Source organism: Gadus macrocephalus, chromosome 10 (assembly GCF_031168955.1).
Source record: "Gadus macrocephalus chromosome 10, ASM3116895v1".
NCBI classification, from domain to species: Eukaryota; Metazoa; Chordata; class Actinopteri; order Gadiformes; family Gadidae; genus Gadus; species Gadus macrocephalus.
In genome coordinates, this window is record NC_082391.1 from 18,008,113 (window position 1) to 18,033,719 (window position 25,607).

General features: G+C 46.3%; 1 protein-coding gene across 2 annotated transcripts; it reads right to left on the minus strand.

The window, feature by feature from the left end:
- inppl1b (inositol polyphosphate phosphatase-like 1b) lies at positions 1-25,607 on the minus strand. 2 transcript variants are annotated; one of them, XM_060063020.1, is made up of 28 exons: positions 24,741-25,607; positions 23,667-24,330; positions 22,051-22,114; positions 19,453-19,591; positions 18,965-19,058; positions 18,512-18,652; positions 18,222-18,306; positions 18,024-18,101; positions 17,720-17,857; positions 17,204-17,318; positions 16,507-16,607; positions 16,283-16,385; positions 15,256-15,452; positions 12,767-12,884; positions 12,513-12,609; positions 12,206-12,344; positions 11,522-11,621; positions 11,049-11,137; positions 10,248-10,329; positions 9,125-9,214; positions 8,898-9,014; positions 8,704-8,792; positions 7,823-7,910; positions 5,964-6,119; positions 5,453-5,537; positions 4,355-5,183; positions 3,960-4,075; positions 1-1,027 (listed from the first exon to the last, which is right to left on the minus strand). In XM_060063020.1, exons 2-28 carry the CDS (start codon positions 23,804-23,806, stop codon positions 913-915), a joined length of 3,705 nt encoding a protein of 1,234 aa, XP_059919003.1. In that variant the 5' UTR covers positions 23,807-24,330; positions 24,741-25,607; the 3' UTR covers positions 1-912. The 2 variants fall into 2 exon arrangements, with proteins under 2 accessions (XP_059919003.1, XP_059919002.1); XM_060063019.1 differs by having other exon boundaries at positions 23,667-25,607.

The window sequence follows — 25,607 nt, forward strand, 5'->3', positions numbered from 1 at the left end:
TTTGGGTTGTTTGGTGGATTTATATCAAGTCAATATTAACATGCAAATCAATCTGTTGCAACATTTTTTTCTCGGATTGGACCTTCCAAAATGTGTGGTACATTATGTCATACATTAGCAGAAACATCACTTATTCCGGAATGAGAGAAGTATGATAACATGATTGTAAAGGTTAACCAAAATTCATTTCACCAGCCAAGTGCAATGATCTACGTCAGGGGTCCATGAACACGGAACATACATGAAGTGAATTTGCTTTGCTCGCTCGCCGTTGCGTGGCAGCCTAAATGGACCTCATTGATTGTTCAGTCACAGGGAAAAGCTGCCGTAGGTCTCCCAGTTAAAACATGACACAGGCACAGATTAAGTGACAAGATAGCAATAGCAGCACAGTATCAGACGGTAAACAGGAGATCCTGAAGGTTGTCCCCCCCCCCCGTCATCACGTCACAGCTATACTCCCATGGGGTTTCTGGACACCGAGACTGTAATTAACTCCCTCTTTTACAAGCAATGACAGTACAACAGAAAGAACATCCACGAGGCGGTCCGTACCAATGTTAAACATCAGCCATGAATGAATGCATTCAAAGTGAGGCAGTGCGCTTTTGACAAAGTAATTTAACAAAACCTGCGTGGCCTCAAATCCATTATCAATATTTGAGCATGTCACCGTATTAAACGAGACACATCTTGACACCGCGATTTGAATAAACATCTCTCATGAGGAAGGTGGACCGCTTGACAGAGCGATGGGAATGTAATGGTGGCCTGAACGGACCCTGAACATCATGTGTGTGCACGTGTGCAGACAGGGCCCGGTGACAGTATTTGCAGAGTGAATGTAGAGGTTTTTAACGAGGACCTCTGAACCTCGCTGTCTTTAGTCTCTTTTGTGATTCTGCAAAGGGTTTAGTTCCAGATGCTGGGAAGGTTCTCCAGGATCCGGGGCAGGTTTTCCAGGATCCTGCGGCGATGAGGTGGGTTCAAGACCCCTGCGGCGCGCAAGTCCTCCTCCGTGATTCCACTATGGAGAATAAAAATAAAAAAGACCAGCACGAGAAAAATCAAGTGTCAAGCAAGGAAGACTGGGTTTATTTTCCTCTCAAGTTTAAGAACAAAACCAGAGAACCAAGCATGTGTACATTAATTCACATATATGGTATGAAAGTTTTAGAACTATTTCTGGGTATTACGTACAGTATCACATTTCTATAATACATTAAGCTACAGCAAGGCAGGGTGAACAGACTCCCTGCACATGTGCAGTACATTGCTGGGCTCGCTGATGATTAACAGATGTTTCCTGGGAATAGAATGATGTTCCTATGCATCATTGAGGAACGGTTCTGCATACCATAGCCGCAGGAAAACTGTGTGGTAGTTGGGACTTATGTGTGTCAAAACACCAAGCTATGTTGACATTTTTTTATCCTCCTGTTACAATGACTATCATGTGTGGAGACATACAGGAGGAATTCACACAAGCTATGGTACCCAATAACTCCTTTTATTTGGAGGTAGGCAACATTGCAAAGGTTGCATATTTAATTTGAGAGCTTATCCACGGCTGCCGTCTTCATTCTATGCATACACAAATAGGTCAGATATGTGAGCTGCTAAACCAGGGAAATATGATGGCCTGATGGCTCGTTTGCAATCAGATCCTCATGGTGACTTCATGCAGACAGCTTTTGCTTTAGTCGCTTCCTAACCTTACTTATATTTGCATTCTTACATTATAATGATATATAAACCCCATGCAAAAGGAAGTGTGCAGACAGATCTCAGCACCTTAGACCTTGGTCGGTGTCTTACGACACAATGTAAGGGTGCACTCACACTAGGCCATCTGGCCGTGGCCGCGGCCATTTTCACACCTAACCGTGCTCAAATCTGCCAGTGTGAGTGTGGCCAGGCCAATTTGGCCACTTGGGAGAGGTGTGCTGCTACGGTACGGGCCGCTACGGTACAGACACGCGCACACGCACGGCTACGCAACCTGAGCTGGATGACGTATAGTCCATGCGACGACCACGGACATAATAAAGGCGACGAGCCTTCTTTCCCATTAAACGGTAAACATGGCGTCAAGCGGTTCAACTGTTGGTGTGTTCTCTGTGTTGTTGTCCATTGTTGTTAAAACTCTGACTGGCGGCAGACCTTATTATGGTCCATGCAGCGGACGCTTGGTGATGACGTGTTACGACGGGATGACGTATGTACAAGAGCCTACCGTGGCCAGGCCACAGTTGCAACGGCCAACGGCCACGGCCAAATGGCCTAGTGTGAGTGCAGGCCAGAGAACAATGGGGCCATTTGAGCACGTTTAGGTGTGAAAACAGCCACGGCCAGATGGCCTAGTGTGAGTGCACCCTTAGTTATTGTCAACATGAATCATATTCTAAGTTTTTTTCGTCTCCCATAGCATTGTTTTAGTTTTCTTCCAAAACAAGCACATTCAAACGGCCCATGCTAGGTCGTCTTCGCAAACTGTGCCCACAAACGAAAAATCCACAAGTTCTGATTCAGATTTTACGCGCCACTGCGCGGGCTGTGCATTGGGGCGGGAAGGTATAACTCTGTCCAGAGATTGTGGCTGTGTTTCAGGAAGGTGAATCATTCTGAATTCTTGAGTGCAGAGCAACATCTAAATGGGAATGTGGGAATGGGAACATCTATGTGGGAAAAATAATTATGTTGGTAAGTGTGGGAGGCCAGAACTTTGCACCTGGTGGGTCGAAGCAGTTCCACATCCACACATTCACACAAAAATCAAAAAGAAATCCAACAGCTCATCTGTCGCTGTCTCAAATCGTGGGCATAAGTAGTTGCGCGTAAACAGAGTGGTTACCCTTTGTTAAGATCAGTTAAAAAACACACCCTCCCACACTTTAGATCAGATGCCAAGGTTGCGGTTGATTGATACAAACGCTTAGCCTCGTGAGACCATCAGGATATTCAAGTTTGCGGTTCATAATAATTGCTCTGGCCTTTACTGGGAAGCAATTGATTTCCACATATGGGCACAGCCTATCTTTCATCAAAAGTCAATCAGCTTAAATTAGGTAAACTAGGTGAGCCTGGTGATGTCTTCACTCTTGCCGAATCCGGCCGAAAGTAAAGCAATAAAATCTTCTTGTATGAGAGAAGCCTTCATCCAAATCTGTTGATCTTTTCACAGCGCAATTCTATTCATTTTCAGATGAAAGATCAGACTCTGCACACTGATCTGCAGGGAGACACATTATTCTAACTTGCGAGATCAGGATGTTCTCTTATGGCGCATTTCTACCAGAGCGGGTCGGTTCAGTCTGCAAAGGTGCGGCACGGGTCGCGTTCCACCGCCAAAAGTGGGCGTGATCCGGACTGAGCCGTATTGAGCCGTACTCGTCTCGCAGTACTCCTCCGTTGGGGTGGTTCAAGCTACACATGCCGTCCGTTGATGGGTCGACAGTATTGTCGGTTCCCTGCGACACGGGGATAATAAACAAACACAGTACCCACAAGGTATTTCTGTACAACGACGAAAGCTTAGTTTATTGAATAAAATGTCACGCTAAAGTTTGACGTCCTTCTTGGACGTGCTACATTGTTGCTCTTTTATTGTGTCGCGTTCTTCTTCTCCCTTGGATTTGATAGCCGGCTACACTGAGTAGGGCTGCTTTGAGGTCACGATGCTTACGTAGCTCCCGCGGCTATCGCCATCCGTCTTAAACCCCGCCCTACCATGAGGGCATTGTCGGCGGTGGAAACGCGAGCCGTAACAGAGCTGGGCTATACCGCACCCTCACTACCTGGGCTGGCTGGGTCCGAAGCATACCCGCCAGTGGAAAAGTGCCATTAGGCAAATAGACACGTCCCTGCCCGACTCCATGGCCCCCCATTGATCACAACCTTCACCCCTCCACCACAGACTGGATGTTTCTCAGACTTGCTACTGTCTTGGCTCATTTCACCTGAAGTAATCAAGGTCGTCCCAGCCGTGCAGACTGAGTCCCAGTGTGTATTTCTGAAGGCCCAGCATCCCGAGAAGCTCCCGCACTGTCTCCGGCGCACCGCGCAGAACCGACACCTGCAAAACAAGGAAGGAAGTGAGCGGTCACCTCAAAGTCCAAATGAGCCATTATTCACCATCTTGTTTCTAAACCAAGCTGCAACCATGACACCTGTTTGGGAAGCCCTGGTGGAAGCGGCTAACATGGAGTTCCTCTAATGGCCTATAGGCAGCACTCCTAACACAAGATGTACCGCTTCATAAAGGTTGTGTGTAAACCAAAAAGGGATGTCACAGACACTACGTCCAGACTTTGCCTTCATACGGCCACCTGGGTGAAGGAACCCATGTCCAAACCTCATTCTCCCTGCAGTAGCCCCTCTCCGCCGGGGTGCCGGGGCCGTTCCTCTGTCCCGACCTCTGCTGTGCTACATACTGGCTGCCCATGTCCGGGGGGAAGAAGTCCATCTCGCTGAGGGACTTGGCGATCTGCAGGGCGGTCAGGGAGTGGTCCCCCGCAGGTCTCGCCGCGTGTTGCTGGTGCTGCTGCTGCCGATGCTGCTGCTCCACCTTCCAGGGAGCGGAGGCCTTGCAGGCTAGTGGCAAGTGGGTAGAGGCGTAGGGGAACAGAGACGGGTGCTTCAGGCCCTGGAGAGGACCGGCCCTCTCTGGGGGAGGCATGGGAGGATCCCTCCTGGGGCTCTCCCTGGGGATGGCCGGGTGGTTGACGTACATGCTGGCCAGGTTCTTCCCCGGTGCGGGGGTGTGAGCCACCGTTGGAGCCACCCCCGGGCCTTTGGCTTTGGCCTGTGGAAGATGCTCGCTGGCGTGCGTGATGCTTTGACTCTGTGCCGGGGGCAGAGGAGGTGGGGATTTGGAGGGGAACAGCTGGTAGGAGTTGGAGGAATTAGTGTGATGGTGCAGGTGGAGGTCATTGATTTGGGAGTAGGGCGACGGCGCGTTTGGGATCTCGATCTCGGTGAAGTTGGACCTGCGAGCCGACTTCCCGTCTGGGGCGATCCCGGCGGCGGTGAGTTTGGGAAGCTGCAGCGCCTCGTCCCCTGACCAGACCACCTGGGGGGCTCTTGGTTTTGGCGGGGGGTCCGCCGCCCTGGGGGCCACGGATATGCCCTCAAAGATGAAGTAGGCGGGGTTGGTGTAGCTGCTTGGCTTTGGATGGGAAGGACTTGCCGGAGACCAAAAGAGAAACCATACACAAAAAAAAAGGTCCTTTAAATAAATACATTAAGGAAACATCCTCAAATCTAAAAGAAAAAGGTAGCTTCACTATGACTTAAAATCTAAATCCTGGCACATTTGGTAATAGTATACAGCAGAATATCTTTAAGTGTACACATCCGCTTTAAGTCCTCAAAGTGTATACGTCTCTGTGTGTGAGTATGTGTGTGTTAGGAAGTGTTTGCGTTCAGCACAGATCAGTCAACAGGTTCTCACTTGTGGACGAGGGCCCGGATGGACGGCAGAGCCACTGGGGGACCCCTTCCTGGACCCTTGTCGTCCTTCTCAAAGCAGAAACACTCTGAAGAACAGCAAAAGCCAGAGAGGATTTTATTCCAATCATATAGTTCAACATCAGGAAGAAAACGTCAGTGTGTTTGTGTTTATAACGGCCAAAGCAGACTGAGGAGGTTCAGTGCGGTGGTGTCCGGAGAGGTTCTGACCAAGCGGGGAAGGGGGTTAAACACACTACCCCTATCCCCCGGTATCAGTGTAGGCTCAGGATGCATCTGGTCAGAGGACTGCCAAGCAGAAGCAGCCAAAAAAGCAGAAGCGGTCGAGGGACAGCAGCTAGACACAAAATAAGGTCAAGATGGAGGTTAATTCAGGAGACAAATAGAGGAAGCACTGAGGGTTTCACAAGAAAAAAGAGTCCGTTGGAAGCGGAAGTTTAGCAGAAAGTGATGGCACAGGGAGAGCTCTGGACCGGTGGCTCTCGTGGACCAACCGTAGATCTTTGACCTGGCTGCTCGTCTGTAGTCTGCGGGCACGTGAACTTTGACATGGCCTCTGATGGTGCCCATCTCCTCGCCCCGATGGCTCAGAAAGGTTTCAAATTGCTCCAGCGGGCCGCTCGGTGACCGCAGGGCCACACAGCATTCTCCTAGAGTACACAGGTTTCAACAAGACATCATGTTTTCAGCTTATGTTGTATCATGTTTTCCACTAATAATATCTAATGTTTCCTCTTTCCTGCTCGGTTCAGTCCTGAGGCCAATTTCAATGACCAGGTTAAGATATCTTTAAACTTAAACCTGAACTCTCGAGTGAACGTTTTCTTGCGTGAGGCTGCTCACTCAACTTTGACCGGTTTAACCTGAATGAAGCATGTTCATTACAGGCCTCAGAAGCCATTATCGAATTAACCCTAGTCTAGTTGACTATATAGCTGAGTATATGTGTCTGTACTTGTGTCGGAGTATATGTGTCTGTACTTGTGTCTTTCCTGTCAACACCTGTGCTTGCCTAATCTGTCATCTGTGCTGTATCTCTGTGCTGTCATGTCATGTGTCATTTGTACTTGTTTACCTGAATGTCTTAAATGTTTTGAGGGGCCTTTCCAGGGACGCAAAATTAATTTCAGTGCCCTACTGACAAATAAAGTAGTATTGCATCGTATCGTATAGTGAAATACTTTGAGCATGCATCAATTACAAAAGAATGATGATGAAACTATCAATCCCTGGGGGTTTATTGCTGTGATCCACAGCTTGGCGCATCAAAGACATACCCTAAGCCGGAACCAAAAAGCCTTCGTTGCTGCCTCAGACTTCCATAGGCTAGACTTCCTCTAGAAGTCTAGTGTCAATTGTTCAAGAAAGGAACTGCCCTACGATGTCAACCGCAGGTCAGTGTTTTTTAGGACAAAGGGTCAAGCCATTACGTCACCGTTCAGAAGTGTCACATAAATCATTGCTTTAATATCCTACTGTATGCGTTTGTGGGGTTACTTTATAGGTCACTTTAAGCTTCTCTATGGCGATAAGCGGTATCTGCGGTTGTGGTATTTGACCTCACTTCCCAGAGGCCCAAACAGTGTTGCCTGTGTGACATCAGTCCGCTGACGGTTTGTTTACCGTCAGCGGACGGTTCACTGGCAAAGAAAAAAAAAAACTACGCCGCTTCACACACAAGTGGGCTGAAGAGCATGTCTGTTGCTTCCCCCTCTCTGAACATCCCCCTGCAGGGTGAGGAAAAATTTGTCGCAAAATGTGTGCTGCTTGATTTTTCCTGGTGATGTTGCCGTCAACCTCCAGTTCCTAACATCACTCATTCTGCGAGGGTTTTCATCAGAGGGGTATAGACTCAAGCACCATTTTGTGACCTCATTCGGAGATGGATAGTGAATTAACAGTCATTTATTGACCTGAAAATCGTGTCAGACTAACAAGTAAAAAAAACATTAGGCCTTGAAATACAATAGTTTCGGATGTGACAAAATCAAGCGTTATCTTTATCGTTATCTAGACCAATGAGACAATAGAAGTCGCCACAGCAGCAGTGAGCAGGGTTATGTCTGATCTAACCTATGCTAGTTACGTCATGCTCACAGCATGACGTAACTGAACTGATGGAGGTCTGATCTTGGTATACAAAACTGAACATTCTGCCTTCAAATATCCCTTAAACCTGGAAAGTCAGCAACTTCAAAGAGGGCCCTGTTCTAATAACATAGAAACATAGATTACTTAGAAATACTGCATATTCAAAAAGTTATGATAATTGATCACTTATCGCTAAGATAGATAAGGGCAACCACATTGCTATTGATAAGCTTTTGGAAATAGCGATGAGACAATGACCAACCATATGACTCAAAGCCATCACATGATTTGATGGACAACAGCAGGTGCTGATCTTGCAGATAGTCCACATCCGAGGCAACAGGGAGCAGCTGTAAACACAAAGAGTACAGGTTTACTAGATAGACATCGGTTTACAATATGACATGTTGCAGCAGCTCGTGGATCTACAGTGGTTTACAAACTGTAGGGTCCGTCCCACAGGTGGGTCTGAGCAGAGGACCAGGTGGGTTGGTGGAAATGGAGATAAAAAACGAAATAATATAGATGCATGCCATGTCTACCATTTGATCATTAGGATGTTTAAAGACTGAGTGGGAGGATCCTATATTGAACAATTATTCCCCGCAGGCGAAGTGAATGGTGGGGAATAGCCCCACCTCAGGCTTACTCACAGAGACTGAGGTGAATAATTGTTTTAGTATATACTACACGTGAACACTCCAAAAATAAACAAGATAACACTTTTGGACGGGATTTATTTGTGATTTGTTTTCATTAGCATGATGAGACGACCGCCACGCAATATCCTATATCCTATATCCTATAACCCTATCCCGTATGCCAAATATCCCGAGATAGCGAACCAATCAAATTTCGTCATCTTACGAGGTTCGCGTGTAGCATATACTAATGTTGAATATACCTCGAGAACTGTTCATTAACACGTCAACAATTTCCTCAACAACATATTTGATAGGCCCCACGCTAAATAAAACACACAGGTGTGTCAAGACAAGGCCTGCAAAAAAGGTTTCGGCTGCCCCGAAGTCTGCAAGATCACCTTGTATCGGCTCAGATTCAGACAGGTATAGGCCCTCAGATGCATATCATCCCTTCTCTTTCGCCCCCCACTTCACTGCCCATAACATGCCTGGCACTTACCTTCGGCAGCTGCTTGGCTGACCAGCCGAGCTTGAGGAAACCGGGCACGTCACAGCTCTGTGAGTCATTCTCACCAGACCGACGTGTCTCTGCAGGAAGCACACACAAACAAGCAGGCAAAGGTTAAGGCGGCTTAGAACCATAATGATGACTAGTGGTTTGACGGAAGGATTAGGGGGCTTCACACGCCATACCTTCCAGACAAGCGGAGTGAAACTCCACAAAGAACTTGGACTTGCTCGCAGTCTTCACGATGGCTTCCAGCCTCTCCAGCTCTATCCGGACCCTCTCGGTGCCTGAGTTTTGGTCAGCTGTAGATAAACAGGCCGGAGCCGCTCACATAAACCACATGTCTGATTGGATCACTTTTGTATTTTTGTGAAGGGCTGAATTTTCATAGGAGCCAAACCAATGAGCTCACCTGTTTTTGAACCGGGCAGTGATGTCACCCCGACTTGGAATGTGCCGAACACAGGCGAATGGTCACTGGTGAAGATGTCATCGGTACAACCTGGTTCAGGTGACATCATTGCATCATTATCATGGTCATCATGAGGCATCTTCATTTCTCAGACTCCTATAATTGCACTGGTGTGCATAATATGCTTACTGTTCATATACTTTCTTGAGCCTTATTTAGGACAAAACATCTCTCTCTTTACCCATCCCTAGCTGCAGAACTGGGATATTCCTCATATTATTTGTGCACACACAAACACACATTGTCCTGTTATAACTACCTACACAGAGCCTAAAGGGCTCCATCTCCACATGAAAGCCCATGCACATGTAGCCCTCTCCTCCACACTCCCACAGTTTCTCTTTGTTTCATTCCCACAGAAAAGATAAGAAGATATGTTGTTATCGTCTTATGGCCTTGGTACTCCCTATGTGTTCCCGTGTAGAACTGCTCCTCTCAGCGGCTCAGAGGTCTAAGGGTTTCTCACTAAGGGGTTTTCCCACTGTACGCTCCTGTAAAGATAATAACGTTTTCCTCAACAGAGGGTCTAGTGAGTTTTATTTGCATTTTTCATAATCTTTATATATCCTCAACCTGTGGTCAATTAATACACATTCGTTTTTGTATTTTTGTGTGCCATAAATACATTAATCCAAACCAGTTATTTAGCATTAAAGCCGAACAGATACATACAGCAATCACTGTTGTTCATCTGGTGGATTCGAGACATTGTTTTGATGACCAATGTAAAAAAGGTTGTGTAAAGAAAATGTGTAAGAAAGGACAGGGGTCATTTTGTACTGAAAGGGAACTATCAGCAGAAGTGATAGTTACATTTTCTGGTTTTGTTTTCTTACATGAATTCAATGAAAGGAAGTGACTCAGTTGGCCTCTTTATTGACCACAGATCAGGCAATGGTTTAATATTTTGATCAGAGGTATTGTTTTATGACAAAGCATTATACACCATCTGTTTATCTCATAAAAAATACATTACGTGTGATTAATTCATGTCATAAGTTCCGCCTTCATAAACAGTTTTTTGCCAAGAACACCTTTAGATTATTTTTACTCCAGTATTTACCATAAGAGGTGCAGTTAAGGTGAGCCTCTGGATAGGTCCTCCACAGAACCCGGTCACACCACGATGGCACGTTGACTCGCACCTGGAACAACCGAGTCACAATGGGGTTGTTCAAACAGGTCCACCAATTTAAAGAAACTGGTTTTAGTGTGTGGGTGTTGGCAAGGAAAACATACAAAATAAAGAAAAAAACATTTATGAAGTAAGTAACGAGTCATTATAAATATTTCCCAAATATTACAAAAATACTAAAAAAAACATGTAGATATAAAGTAGAAGAAAACTAAACATTTGTGTAGTCTAATAATACTTCAACCACTATTTTTAGTGGTGTTGGCAGCTGCTGTCACGCTAGCTAGCCTTGCTGAGACCCATAAAAAGGATTAGCTTCCATGTAGAAATAGCCTTTACACTCAGCCAATGGTATACTTAGAATCTTTGGGTGAAGGGAAGCTTTTTTTAAACAAGCGCAGTGTATACGCCTGTAATTTATCATCAATCCCGATACGAAAATGGTTTAGGGTTTCCATGGCACTAACAGCTCTTGTGAACAAAGTGATGAAAATGATGATGAGGTTCTATTACATAATTGTTGATTATGTCAATATTTTTGATTTTATTGCATTTTTTTTAACATTTCTCCATTTCATCTGTTGAGCACTTTGTAACTGCCGTTTTGAAAAGTGCTCTTAAATAAAGATTTGTATGATTCATTGAATATTCATTTTTCCGATTGCAGATAGGGACAGTAGGTAAGGTAAGGGAGGGAGGGGGGGGGGGGGTCAGTGTTTGGCTACCCACCCCTGACGTCTTGTACTTCTGCCACAGGTAGCAGCCCCTAGAGCCTCTCTCGTAACGGTATGTGGGTGGAAAGCAAATCTTCTCTTCCTCTTAACCATGTCAAAACATTAGAGAGAAGGGAGAGAGAGGGTAGTGAGAAAGGGATGGAAGTTAATAAAAAGAACCCATTCGTAACGCATCGGACCGTCAGGTTTACTATTAATGACACAAATGTTCTTGTCTTCCCATGTATAGCTACACGCCTTTAAGGTCTAAAGCAGCTACGAATGTTACAAAATTATATAAAATGGCTCATTGATATATGAATGGGTTTTTTGAACACGCAACGTAGTCACAATATCTAGGACAGTGGTGCAGGTGAAGGAGGGAGGGAGGGAGGGAGGAGAGAGAGAGAGAGAGAGAGAGAGAGAGAGAGAGAGAGAGAGAGAGAGAGAGAGAGAGAGAGAGAGAGAGAGAGAGAGAGAGCAACTCACTGAAGTTGAGGAAAGCCTTGTTCTTCTGTCTCTCTCTGGTAAGCTGGTCTGCACACATCAGCTCCTCAAACTCCCTCTTGGATACGTGCTTCAGAATGTCCTGGAGACCCCACCAACGTTGACTCCCCCCAGAATCGATGAACCACCAGGGGAAGACAGAGGATAGGTTGAGCGGGTGCATCCACTCGGTTTACATTGTTTGTACCTGAGCATTGTTACAGCACTGTCAATAATGGGACAACGTTCTAAATGTTCAACTTTACAATCTAAATTGTAATATGTTTAACTGGTTAAAATGGACATGACAAAAACAACATTATAAAACTAGGCATGAGCCACAAGCCAGAAGAAGAATTAAAAGAAATGTTCTTCCAGGGGGAGCAGAATCCCCCCTTAGGTAAATGCCAATGTTAGGGATGTTAGGAAAGGAAAAGCAGAAACCTGAGCTGAACTTCATCGCCTGGAGAAAAGCTCTCCAGGAGAATGTTTCATCTCATAATTCAGAGAAAGTTGGTTGGTAAAGAAAAAAGATGTACAGAGAGAAACAATGTTTACATTTAGCTATTTTGCTTGTTACATGACTTTTGAGACCAATTTCATTGTGTTTCAGTTGTGCTATTCACACACTCGTAACTACCGATCGACTCCATGACGGAATTCTGTCTAAACACCCAAACGTCCGACCTGCACGTCCAGGTCCAGCCGGTAGTTGAGGTCGCCGCACCAGAAGAGATGGGTGAAGCGCAGGCTGATGTCGAAGGCGTTGAGCTGTTTGTCTCCCAGCGAGAGCAGCCGGAGAATGTCCACAAAGTTCTGGTTCCTCCTATATTATTCATATACATTCATAATAAGATGCTCGGCCCGTCTTTCCAACCACAAGGGCTGTATTTCAGGGCACTCAGGGTCTGCAATTTGGGGCCCTGAACTTCCTGTGGGAAGTATAAGTTATTGTTTTTTTACTGGCAAACCCCTAAAAGTGTATTTATTTTACCTTATTACTTTCTCACTGCCAGAGGACAGATGGCAGTTGACAAAGCCAAAAGATGTTCCATTGAAATGGAAGGAGACCCCAACGGCTCCCTTGTTTCCTGAAACAGAAAAAGCAAAAACACTTTTGTTCTTGGCTGATCACCCACTGATGTTTTTGGCTGTTAGCCATTGGGCAGTACTTTTCCGGTATTTATTTTGCCTAATTATTATGTGCACTGGTGCTGATGGAAATGGCATGCAGGAAGGGCAGCTCACCCAGTGTGTTTCCCAGGCCGGTCTTCACACTGGCCGTGTTCACGTGGCTGATGCGGCCCTCGTGCTCAGGCTTTACCAAAACCACAAGCCTCATGTTCCAGAGGGACTGCACTGCCACCTGTAGGACAGAGAGCCTTACTGCATTAAGGAGCCATATTATACCACTCAGCATACAGATTCATATTTTCATGAATATGAAAATGATATGCTATGCAATGTCATGCAAATCTTGGATACCCGATCTATCTACATGCATAGTTTTGAAATACATTTACAATTATAATTTCTTTTAAATAAGAATACTTAGATATATCTTAAGATATCATAGTCCTGTAAATTACAGTAATCAAGTAAACCAGTCATTCCTTGCTAATTGACAGGCTATATAGGCTATTGTTCATCTGGTGTTCACCCGTTTGAAGTCCAGTGGTGTTTACCCATTTTTAGTCTATGTGATGGTGTTTACCAGTTTGTAGTCCAGAGGGGTGTTCCACGAACGGAGGTTTAACAAACACTGAGTTAACGCTGAACTCTAGGTTGAATGACCCTGTGCCGACCAACCCCGAGTTTTCGGTTCCACAGCAGCGGTTATGCATTAGTTCAATCAACTCGGGGTTGGTTAACACAGGGTTGTGCGCGTCCACGCCAAACCTAAAAAGACGTTTTGTATGGATCATGGAAACCCTGATCGATATGGCGAAACGGGCCGCTTATTTCAATGAAATGGAACTCCAGGTTCTCCTGGAGAGCTATGACGAGGAGATGGGACATTATCACAAGACAAGGGAACGCTAAAGCCTCTGCAACCCGGAGAACCAAAGCCTGGCAGCGGATCGCTGACCGCGTAAATGCGTTAGTTACACGTCAAAAGCATGATCCTTAATATTTGAGCCATGAATATATAAATATCCCAGTTAAGCATTCTTAAAGATCCTACCACCCCTTTCTTCTAAAAAAAATATGTACTCCAATTGCTTCCAAGCGGCCAGCGGATCAAGTATAAAAATGCAGTATAAAAAACATACAAACTGGTAAGCTTTTCCCACCATCGTAGTGGTATACATTTAAATAAGCCTTTTTTTTAAGCCAATCGTGAAAAGGCCGACAGTCGGCAGACTGGATCTGGCCCTCAAATTGTCTTGACCCCGGTGGAGGAGCTGTTAATAAACATAAATTCAGGGCGCCCTGGCATGGAGGGGGTACCTGGAGGTACCTACCTCCTCAGAGAGTCAGGGGCCATACCCCACTGGTTGAATGTAGGTTTTTGTGTTTTCTTGTATTTTAAAAAATGTTTGCCTTCGAAGTAACACATGCAAACCGTGTGCTTGCCACAGCGCATACTATTCCAAATGTTTCTTTTTTTAGTAACTGGGTAGAAAAACTAAAAGTGACAATTCATCAACTTCACAGATCAAGATGGATCAGTGCTTGTAATGAAGCCGCCGCCTACGATCGAACATTCTCCAGTGGATGCAAGTCCGTTAGGACTATTTTATACTTTATGTTGTAAATGCCTCGGCATAGTGCTCAGACAATATTGCTCTCTGTATGATAGGAGGCCGATACAAATCTTGGATGGGTCATCTGAAACGACTGAGATGTGCTCAGCATCTCCAACATTATAGCCTAGATAAAACTACCATTTGCAAAAAACGGAGGGCTACGCAAATAGTCTGGAGTGAACTGAGGCCAGGTCCTCGATTGGTAGTGTTGGCTATGTAAGGCTATTTAAATATATTAAAGATTTGCGCGAGAATCTATATCTCTCCACACCAGCAAAAAGTCATCCGATATGCCAAGATGTCGAGCCGTGGTCTTAACAATCGCTCCCGGTGGATTGTACGTATAAATTTGCGCTCCGATATCAGCAGTTCTCTCATCAAAAGGGCATGCCATTGTGAACACATGAAATCTGCGGTGAACGCCGGTTTAAATACCCAAAACCGGGTTATGTTTCAAACTTAACCTGCGCAAAACCTGCTCCTACCAGGTTTGATTCAGAGCATATGTTTCTATAGCAACTAACATACCGTGATCCTTTTGGAACGGAAAACCTAGGGTTACCGCAAACCCTGGGTTAACTTACCCGGTTATGTGATAAAACCGGCTTTGTGGAATACCCCTCAGGTGATGGTGTTTACCTGTTTGTAGTCCAGGTGATGGTGTTTACCAGTTTGTAGTCCAGGTGACGGTGTTTACCTGTTTGTAGTCCAGGTGATGCTGTTTACCAGTTTGTAGTCCAGGTGATGGTGTTTACCTGTTTGTAGTCCAGGTGATGGTGTTTACCAGTTTGTAGTCCAGGTGATGGTGTTTACCTGTTTGTAGTCCAGGTGATGCTGTTTACCAGTTTGTAGTCCAGGTGATGGTGTTTACCTGTTTGTAGTCCAGGCGACGGTGTTTACCTGTTTGTAGTCCAGGTGATGCTGTTTACCTGTTTGTAGTCCAGGCGACGGTGTTTACCTGTTTGTAGTCCAGGTGACGGTGTTTACCTGTTTGTAGTCCAGGTGGGTGCAGCCGCGCAGGGTGGTGCGGAGGTGCTCCGTCCACTCCCTCTCCCCCTGGGGGTTCTCCTGCGTGCCAAGGGCGTAGACGTCGTGGGCCAGCGAGGCGGTGGATTCGTCCGGGGTGCGACCCAGACCACAGCAGGTCACCCAGGAGGTCAGGTCCCGGGGCGGCGGAGACCCTCCTGGACCGGGCAAATGAACAGACACAAAGAGCTTTCGGATTCAAGTAGGAGCTTGTGAGTGAATGACGAGTTAAAGGTGACATAGATATTACACTATAGGTGTGAGTGTGATTAGCCAGTAAAAGCTGTTTGGAAAATCTGCCCCTTCTTACATCACAGGTCGGCGTGTCCACCTAGATGTGTGCTGGATAGATCAATCTACCAGCCTACCCAGTGGACTGTAGCAAACGTTGAGTATCTATCTGTCATGCATCTAGGTGGACACGCCCACTTGGGATGTCAGAAGAGGCAGACTTTCAAAACGGCTTGTACTGGCTAATCATACTCACACCTGGTGGTATAATAGGTCACCTTTAACTGGTCCACAGGCCAAAGTAGCCGGTGAAATATCACCATTTACTATTGCTGTATAGACATCTAGTGGACACTTTTATCCAAAGTTCAATCTTTTCAGAAACATGCAATGACTGAGCCCGTAGGTTATGCATCTTGCAGAAGAATACCTACAGGTTACCCAGGAACCCTTTGGCTGGGAGGCAGACAACCTCACCACTAGACTATTCTTCCCCCATATCAATAGCTTAGTGTTATACAACTTTTAAATACATCTATTTATAGCATTAATATTATATGAATGTACTTGCTGCTCCTATAATGTGGACATTCATGTGATGTATGTTTTGTGTATCTGGCTAATGTGGATGATTATTTCTTTGAACGATCACACACATTTGCCAGAAAAGGATACCTAAGTTAAACAAGGTGTGCAAATAAGTGTCAGAGCCAGACTAAGTAACCGTGGTCACACTGATCCTCCGCTCCCTCCCTACCCATGTTCCAGGTGCCGACGAACACCGAGAGCAAGTCGGGCTCTCCCAGCTGGGCGTGTCTGGTCTTCATCAGCTGGAGCAGCATGCAGAAGGCCTCCCGTTTCTGGAAGGAGAGAGGTGTGGGGTGGGGGGGGGGGGGGGGGGGGACACTGATCAGATCTGCCCCCTGAACGCTAGCTGAACGACAGAACGATCAGGGGCGGGGATGACCTTTGACCTCTCACCCTGGCGCTCTGGAAGGTGAGCTCCCGTGGCGTGCTGTGGTGACCGTCCACCGCCAGGCGCAGCTTAGCAGGGCTGGCGTGGAACTGGACCACCTGCAGAACTGGAGGGGGAGATGACTTCACATTACTGAACGTGTTTAAAGACATATTCATTTTTACATCTACTTTATGCTTCGTATTTGTTGTATTGTAGGTAAGTTATGAGAGCTATTATTTTAGTGTCATTCTTTAGAAATGACAGACGTCTGCTTTTGGTGAGGGAAATTATGTGATTTGGATGGCCTAATTCCCGGCTCATACTACCAGTCAGGGCATCTCTTCCCTGATTGGTTGAGGGAAGCCGTCTTGCCACTCATTCACAGGTCTTTCAAATCCAAAACGTAGCGAGGGAGGGAGAAGAGATGGGGGGGAGACATATTTTGGTTGCTTATTTTCATAATCTCCCTTAACATCTTACCTTGCAAGATCTTACCTACAAAAGCACCTTTAATATTTAGAGTTTATAGCTTGTTAGTACCTATGTTGTACTTTGATATCAGCATCCTATACCACGGCAAATTCCTTGTATCAAAGCCATATTGTTTGTGGGTATGAAACTGATTCTGGTTCTGATATGGCTTGATCATCAAAGGGATGCAGCAGGTGCCTATTGGAAAGACTAAAGTTGAACAGAGGACATAAGTGTTGTTCTGCTTACCCCGCTCGTGAGACACGGTCTCCACGCCAAAAGTCCCCGTCTTCTTGTCAAAGAGCAGCACTCCGGTGTCCACGTCCACGGAGACGGTCTGTCGGCCGTAGCGCGCCATCTTGACCTGGACACGCAAATATTGACAAATAGGGTCGATAAGTATGTTCGTTACAGATATTGTTATTGAATTAAGAAAAACATACGTGTTTATATTTTCTAACGGTCTAGCATGGCGTGATCACAGCAAGGGTTATGGGGTTCGATTCTCATTTCGAGCACAGTATGTTATTGTAAGACCCTTTTAACAACATGGTGAGCGACCCTTATAAAATCGCTCCCCATGTTGCAGATATTTATTTACAGTAGGCTAGGCCTATGTATTAAGTGTTTAGATAGTAATTCAAGTTTTGAAAAACGGGTCTTTCAGTGTGTGATTTATTTATTACAATGCAGGTCACCATTGAATTGTACGGTCAAGAATGAAATGCATTCCTGAATCGTCATGTTTCATGTTTCATGTGGTACCTGGAATGCGTGGACGGGCAGGGGCCTGGCGTTGCTCCTGGCGGTGTTCACCGCCACAGCCGGTGGTTCCGGAGGAGGGGGGGCAGGTTGGACTGCTAGATTGTGATTGGTCACTGCATCTTGCAGTGCTTTCAAAACCTTCAAGCACAGAGCATCATCCCAATTGGGTTTCTAATTAATGGCACCTTGAAGTTAACTAGGCCTATATATATTTTGTATAGCCAAATCTAAAACTTATTTATAATCTGGACAACCAATCTCAGCAACATTGAAAATCTGTTGGCTGCTCAAAGTAAAACCTTACCCTTTTTTCCAGAGAAGACAACAGGCTGACCAATGCTGAGATCTTACACAGCAGGCTGTCAAGCTCCATCTCCGGGCCCTGGGTTCAAAGTAGGAAGATGCGGATCATTTCCCAAATGTAACCACTAGAGGGGGCCCTTCTACAGCTCATCGGGAGTTCCTCAAGCTATCAATGGCTGCTGCTGCGGAAATTCAGTACCTGTGACTTGTTGCAGAGTGGACTGATTGGATGGTCAAACACCTTGGCCAGTGTCTCTAGACTCGAGAGCGTGAGGTCAATTTCACTGTGGATCACATGCCCTCAATGTTTAAAATATGAACAAACTAAATAACCATAAGTATAATAACCAAGAAGATAAATAGTATCTTCGCAGAAAATCTCTTGTCTATCCATCAAATCAATCAAATATATCAGGGCAAATGATCTATTGCAAAAAAGCATTTGCAAATAGTCATGGCAAGCCGCACCAGCAGCAGATGGTAGCTAACCTGTTGAGGCCTTGGCAGGTCGTGCCTAGTGTGTGTTGCAGGTTGCGTAAGCACGTAGCCCCTTTAAACACACTCTCAATGTCCAGAGGAAGATCCTTGTGGAGGTAGTCAGTGAGCAGTCCCATCACGTCTCCTGAGATGCTGATAACAGAGCAGAAGATGCATGTACAAATAATAATAATAATAAAATACATTCCGTGATCCCACACAAATCTATCTGATATAGCATAGTGTATGGTCATTTAAAGATGAATAATGGATAAAACTATGCCGACCAAGATGGCAATATAATACAATGTCAATAAAATAATATAAACATTAGTCCAGAGATTCCAGCCGATTGGTTGATACCTATGATCCTTAACCAATAAGCAAGCTTGAGCACGATCTCTAACCCACCTATTAACCTCAACGGCTATAAATGACTGGGATACTATGAGAGTAGATGATAACCTGGTTGTGTTGAGTTCCTGCAACTTATTGAGGAAGGGGAGGTGAGAGGCTGTAGTGTTGAAGGAGGCTGGCACAGGAGCGGGCTTCTCTTCGTCTGCACACGGGGGGGAAACGGGTGCTTAACACGGGGCGGAAAACGGACCTGAGGCCTGTGAGTTAATGTCACTGGCACTGACTGATTTCAGTGTTGATTGCATATTGTGCTCCTTCTCCCAGCAATATTTGTCAGTGGATCACCTGTATTGTAATACGCCAAATGTATTGTTGTCACTTCAAACATCGTTATCCAATTAGCAAATGTGAAGAAATGCTAAGAGTAAGACATTTTAATGTCTGTAAATGTTTTTTTTTAGAAACGTTGTGAAGCGTTTCCATAATTACTCCATTGTGGACTGTATACTTTGATTGTTCTCTGCCTCCCCATGTTAGTAACTGCAGCTCAAAGTGTCAAACCAATCATGTAACTAAAAGCAGACGGCCGGTCTTACCTGAGCTCTCGTCTCCAGGGTCGGTCACACGGCTCACAGGGTACTGCAGCGGAGTGACCAGGCCTTTATGGGGGTGCTGGTAGCCCATCACCAGCTCCTCCAGTGTACGGAAACAGTTGACCTGAACACCCTGCATGGTCTGTGGGGCATGAACACTGTATGGTCAGTACCAGGTATGTGTATTCTCTGTAGCTGTCTTGGACTGTGGCGACAACAAGGCTCAATCCCAGCAAGGTCACATGGAATCCCAGTCAGAGGATTCATATAAGAATGAGGTTCTGAATGTGTTTCTAAACTTAATTTTAGACGTCTCACTTGGAGCAGTGAAATCATTATAATGAATCAACAATACCAGAATTACGTTTTTACTAGATTCCTTAAGTTCTTAAAAAGGTGTTTTGATGTATTACTATTAAGTTATCTATCAGAAAGTTGTATAAAATGACAATGGATTCAGAAACATGTCATGAAGGTAGGATATGGGGAAGGTATTTTGCATGCCTAAAGTATAGGCTTTCGAGTTCATCAAAATCCATTGCATCAACCAACCACATCCTAAATAGCCAAGATCTTCCAATGAGGATCCAGATGTATGCATACATACAAACACATACTCACATATAGAACACACTCAAACACACACACACAGGTCAGCTAGAGTTGACAAACTGAGCCCCACCCTTCCAATGCAAAACCAATTTTTGGTTTGACCACAACTCTCAGACCGTGGACTGTCAGCCCACTGTGATGAGGTCCACAACTTGTATTCAGATGGCACATACAAGCTGCATGCAGGCCAATGCAGAAACACACAGACCCGTTCAAATATACTTTGTATTTTTGTATTTATAAACTCATTCCCTAATACCCCTGGCGCTCCTCAATAATTTTCCTTATCTGTCAGCAACTATAACTCTCCATCTGGCTGTTAAACCTTATTTCCCTCGTGACAAAACTAAGCTAAGAAACCTTGTTTGGTTGAAGAAACACGTGTCCTTTAAGTGACTGAAACATAGAGTTTGCTTCCTGTATAACTTTATGCAACAGTTTGCTGTATGAAAAGCATAATAGAATAATAAATCGGAGGTATGCACACAACAATACCGTAGGTTCCACATACATTGTGTGTGGTAGAAAATGCATAGATCTGACAATGTTTTTACATATCAATAGGTGTCATAAGAGGGTTCATTTCAAAAGTACCAAACAAACCAAAAACAAATACACATAGCTAGCAAGATGTGTATTTAATCAAACAGAATACACTGAATTGTTCAGGCAGACAGAGGGCACTAAATATTTTTTCCCTGTTTCATATTTTTGAGTCATGAGTTTTATGTTTTCTTTGTTCAAGTTGAAGGAGCCGTTCTCTGGCCTGTGTCACCCGATTCTGTTGCCAGGATCCCTTTGAATCATGCTTCTCCTTGTGCCACAAGGAAATCTTGAAAAGTAATTACAAATAACTGAACGGGAATAAGAGACGTGGAAAGGCAAAGTAACCCCAAAATATCTCCATGGCCCTCTTAGAATAACACAGTGTCCCGAATGTCAAGTCTTTGTGTGCTAGCGAAGCAAATCCAGAGAGGGAAAACGTTGATTGTAGGCTTTGCTCATGGCAGTGGAAAAACATCTGAACGAGTGATATAGTTTCTAGGAGGCTGGTTATATATCTGAAAAAGGCTAAGGTCCCCTTGCTAGAGGTTTGCAAATACAAGACACTCGCACACACACGTACACACACACACACACACACACACACACACACACACACACACACACACACACACACACACACACACACACACACACACACACACACACACACACACACAAAAACAAAACACCATGACTGAGCTAATGCTTTTGGAGTTGAATAGGCAGAAAACCCTTCAATAAAAGTTGTGTGTGTGTGTGTGTGTGTGTGTGTGTGTGTGTGTGTGTGTGTGTGTGTGTGTGTGTGTGTGTGTGTGTGTGTGTGTGTCTGTGTGTGTGTCTGTGTGTGTATTTGTCTCCATTTTGATACTTATTGGGATTACAGGGCGTCTGTGTGTTAGTTGTTTGGCCGGCATGTAAACAATAACAATGTTTTTCACTACGCCACATCCTAGAACAGCCAATTACACGTCATACATAAAAAAAACAAAAGTACACAGACACATACACTGTCTTTCTCTCTCTTACACACACACACACACACACACACACACGCGCGCGTGCAACCACAATACACAAATACACTCATTGGCCAATGGGCTGGTGGGCAGCGGTGGAATCTATGAGATCTTTGCACAATCCTCCTCTGTTCGAATGAGCTCACAAAATGAGCTCCAAGCATGCAGTCGTACGGCAGGGATGGCACTCTGACCGTATGACTGCTGCAACTGTGAGGGGAACAGTAAGGAAACTGGGGAAAGAACAACACCTTTCTTGTGCTCCATCCCCCCGGCTATAACAAAACTGCAGCCTCATGCGGCCAACTTTCTCGCAAATGTGAATCCCCCGCGCTGTGATGGTGCACTTGGTTGTTTTTGACTGTGTGCCATTTGGGAGCAAAGCAGGAAGACAAGGTGGTTAGTGAAAGGGGCGGGGCCTGCTCACCTGCACTGCCAGCAGACCCTCAGCATCCGGAAGGATCCGGTAGGTGTGAACATGACGTTGGAATCTGAAAATAAACGAACCAATGAAACCAGAAACCAATTCCAATGTATGTAACCATAATTATCATAAGAGCAATAATAAGCTAAAATAAGCATGTATAATAACCGTAAATGTACATAGGATAACATAATATATGAATAACAGATGTATGATAGCTAATTGCCTCAGAAGGGATTACAATGCAAACATGGTAAAGTGTACTACAGTTCAACGATAAAATCAAAAGCAGATTTCTTACTGTGGTAAAAAAAAAACCTTATGAAAGCATGATGGATTTGTGGAATTTCCTGTGGAGACGTTAGTGCTAGCACGTTTTCAACAACACATATGACCCACAGTACCCCATTCCCAAGAGCTGTAGACCAGTGAGGATGTCTCTTTCAGCCCACTGATGAAGATAGGAGACTGGGGCAGGAAAGGTCTCGTGTTAGGTTAGGGTGTTGGGCTCCCAGCCCATCCACTTCAAACTTCAGTATCTGCGATCCGACTGTAGGCTACCTTGAGCGAGATGCCTAATAACCCCCGTCTATGTATCCAAACAAATCCACTGTCAACTGACCATGTGTTGGATAGAAGAGAAATAACCAATAGGATGGAACATTTTAAGGTCAAAGAAGGGAAAAAAAAAAGAGAGCACCAATCGCAGGGATCCGATCAGCACGGAGAAACAGCAGTGTCGAGATAGGCACATAAGGCTTTTCTATAGAAAAGAATGAGACAATGTGCCTTGAGGTGGGAGAAATATGGAAGAGGCAGGATGGGAGGGGGGGGGGTTGCAAGCTCAGCCTTCAGGAATGTTGGGCCCTGACGCGGGCCAGCCAGCGAGTGGGGAGAGTGGTGTGGTCGCAGGGCCTTCCTCCCTCCTTCAGGGGCCACGGGGGAGGGCAGCGGGAGCGGGGAACCGTCGACTGAAAGACGTTAAGAGGGCAAAGGTGGAAAAGCCCCTCCCCCAGCGAAAAAGGGAGGACAAAGGACACAGGGTACGTGGTTGTTTGACCACCGCCACCACCGAGGAAAATGGGAGTCAAGGTGTGAACGATGTCCTGTGCGACGTAGCCTTAGCATTCCTTGCTTGCTACTAGCAGAGAGTTACTAGCAGTGGGGCTGCGGAACCCATTGAGAGGAACACAGGAATAGTTCGTGAATAGTTTTCCGTAGTGGGAATGCCAAAATGAAATAGTTCAAGAGTTTCACAAGTAGTGAGTCAGAAACTTAAGTCGGGGTTCGGAGAAAGGGAGCTCTGAGCCACGCTAGAATCTTCCAGACTTCCGGAACAATGCAGTGATGGATCGATGCATGGGCTGCCCCTCATTAAAAGCATCTGAGCAACCACAAAATTACGATCACATACACATTACACACACACGAATGAAGTTTTTTTACCTACTATTACACATAGTAGGTATAGGATGTGGTACGTGAGGGAAAAAAACAATCAAAGAGGCAATAAGTCCCAAGCACCTACTGGACAGCCTGTGTGTGTGTGTGTGTGTGTGTGTGTGTGTGTGTGCGTGCGCAGATGTGTGTGCGTGCGTGTGTGTGTTGATGCTACTCACAGCAGGCACAAGGCGTAGGCGCCTGCCACCGATTCGCTGGCCCGAACCAGGTAGCTTCCGTCCCGACCGGCGCGCGCCAGCAGTTCCTCCGCCTGAACGCGGCTGATCTCGTGGTGGAACCACGGTCCCGGCGTCGACATGGTAACCGGGGGGGGGGGGGGGGGGGGGGGGGGGGGCCTGTGCGTTTATCACGACAAGTCACAGCCGGAGAAAAGTAAGGGTGGACAGGGTACGGTCGCGGCCCTCGGCGTCCCCCATACGGGAGACGTATCAGAGTGCTCCCGGGTGCGTCCGGTCACCGGCGTTCCCGTACTCCCCTTTCAGTGCTCAAAACAAAGGCTTCCATTGGCCGGGATGAGCTGGAGCGACGGAGGCGACCCGGCGCCTTGTGGTGGCTGACCCGACGGCGAAGCCCGCTTCCTGAGCCCCGGCGAGGTCCTCCGGGGTCAGGCGTCCCGTTGCCATGGAGATGTCCTCGGGTACAGCGTTCCCATGTGTCAGCGTCGCGCGCGCGTGTGTGTGTCTCGTCTTGCTTGTGTTTTTACGAGCCGCCTGTCTCGTCCATAACCCCCTGGATGTGGACACCAAACGCCCCTGAGGCTCGCCTCGCTGACCCGCTCCCCTCCCCGGCGGCTGACTGGAGACCCTGGGATGTGTTGCTCGACTAGACGGCCCGCGGCATCGCACCCCCGACAGCGAACAGAGGCAGAGAGTGGGAGGGAGGGAGAGAGAGAGAGAGAGAGAGAGAGAGAGAGAGAGAGAGAGAGAGAGAGAGAAAAGGGGGGAGAAATGATCCAGTGGATCCAGAATCAATAAGTGTTGCCCCTTGGGCCGTGGCCACTGCCTCCAGCCCGACCACAGACACAAGCACCGCCCCTCGGCCCGAGAACACAAGGCAGGAGAGAAGGGATACAGAGGGACAAAACAAACCAATCATCTGGCACACATGGAGCCCACACACGCGCGCACATATGACGGGCAGAGACAAACACACACACACACACACACACACACACACACACACACACACACACACACACACACAGTCACACAGTCACACAGACACACACTTACCAGTTCCGAGATTCCAGTGCTTCCACAAGCAGCAACCAGACTAATTCAAACGATTTCCCAGCTCTGCTGCCATATAAGGGAATAGGACCAGAAGAAGAAGAAGAAGAAGAAGAAGAAGAAGAAGAAGAAGAAGAAGAAGAAGAAGAAGAAGAAGAAGAAGAGTAGTGGAAAAATCAAAAAAACAATTGGTTTGCTGTTCTCCTCTGGGGCTCCTGACAGTCTTCTCCAGCCGGCGGTGGAATCGGCTGAAACCAGAGTGCCTGGGGGGGGGGGGGGTGGCCGGGGCTGGTCCGGGGAGATGTTTGTGTGCCTGTCGGCGGGGAGTGTCCTGCCGTCTGCGCCTGCCGCTGTCTCCAGCTGCTGTCCAGGAGGTGGTCAGAGAGGAGGGAGGCTTTGGAAAAGTGGAGGACGAGCCCATTGGAGCCGAGAAAGACTGAGGAAGTGACTCGCCATTACAGATGTGAGCACAAAAAGGAAGTGGGACGGGGAGAGGGGAAAAAAAGGAAAAACCAAATAGAAGAATTCTTGCGAGGGGCTCGACTTGACAGCCGCTGTCGAAAAAGTACTCTAGTGTACTTTCTCCATTCCCCTCTTTCGTTTTTTTCTCCCTCCCTTTCCCTTTCTGTCTCTCCCCCTCCTACTTTGACCACTTTTTCCTCAATCCTCAACCTGCCCTATATCTCCGTATCACTTTCTACTTCTTTCGGTCTCTCTTACTCATTGCCTCTCCTTTCGTTTTATCTCTACATCTTGAGATTTCAAATAGAAAACACAGCTATGGTAACCCTCTCCCTGTCTGCCGCATCACCCAACCCTCTGTCACTCTCACTAACTCCCCTGCCCTCTCTCTCTCTCCGACTCCATTAA

Excerpts from the sequence above, each read along its gene's own strand:
- inppl1b (XM_060063020.1), bottom strand. The coding sequence starts at position 23,806 with ATGTCGACGCCGGGACCGTGGTTCCACCACGAGATCAGCCGCGTTCAG. Across the intron at positions 22,115-23,666 it reads GCCTACGCCTTGTGCCTGCT|ATTCCAACGTCATGTTCACA; the intron begins GTGAGTAGCATC and ends GTTTATTTTCAG. Across the intron at positions 19,059-19,452 it reads CCCTGGAGACGAGAGCTCAG|ACGAAGAGAAGCCCGCTCCT; the intron begins GTAAGACCGGCC and ends CCCCGTGTGCAG.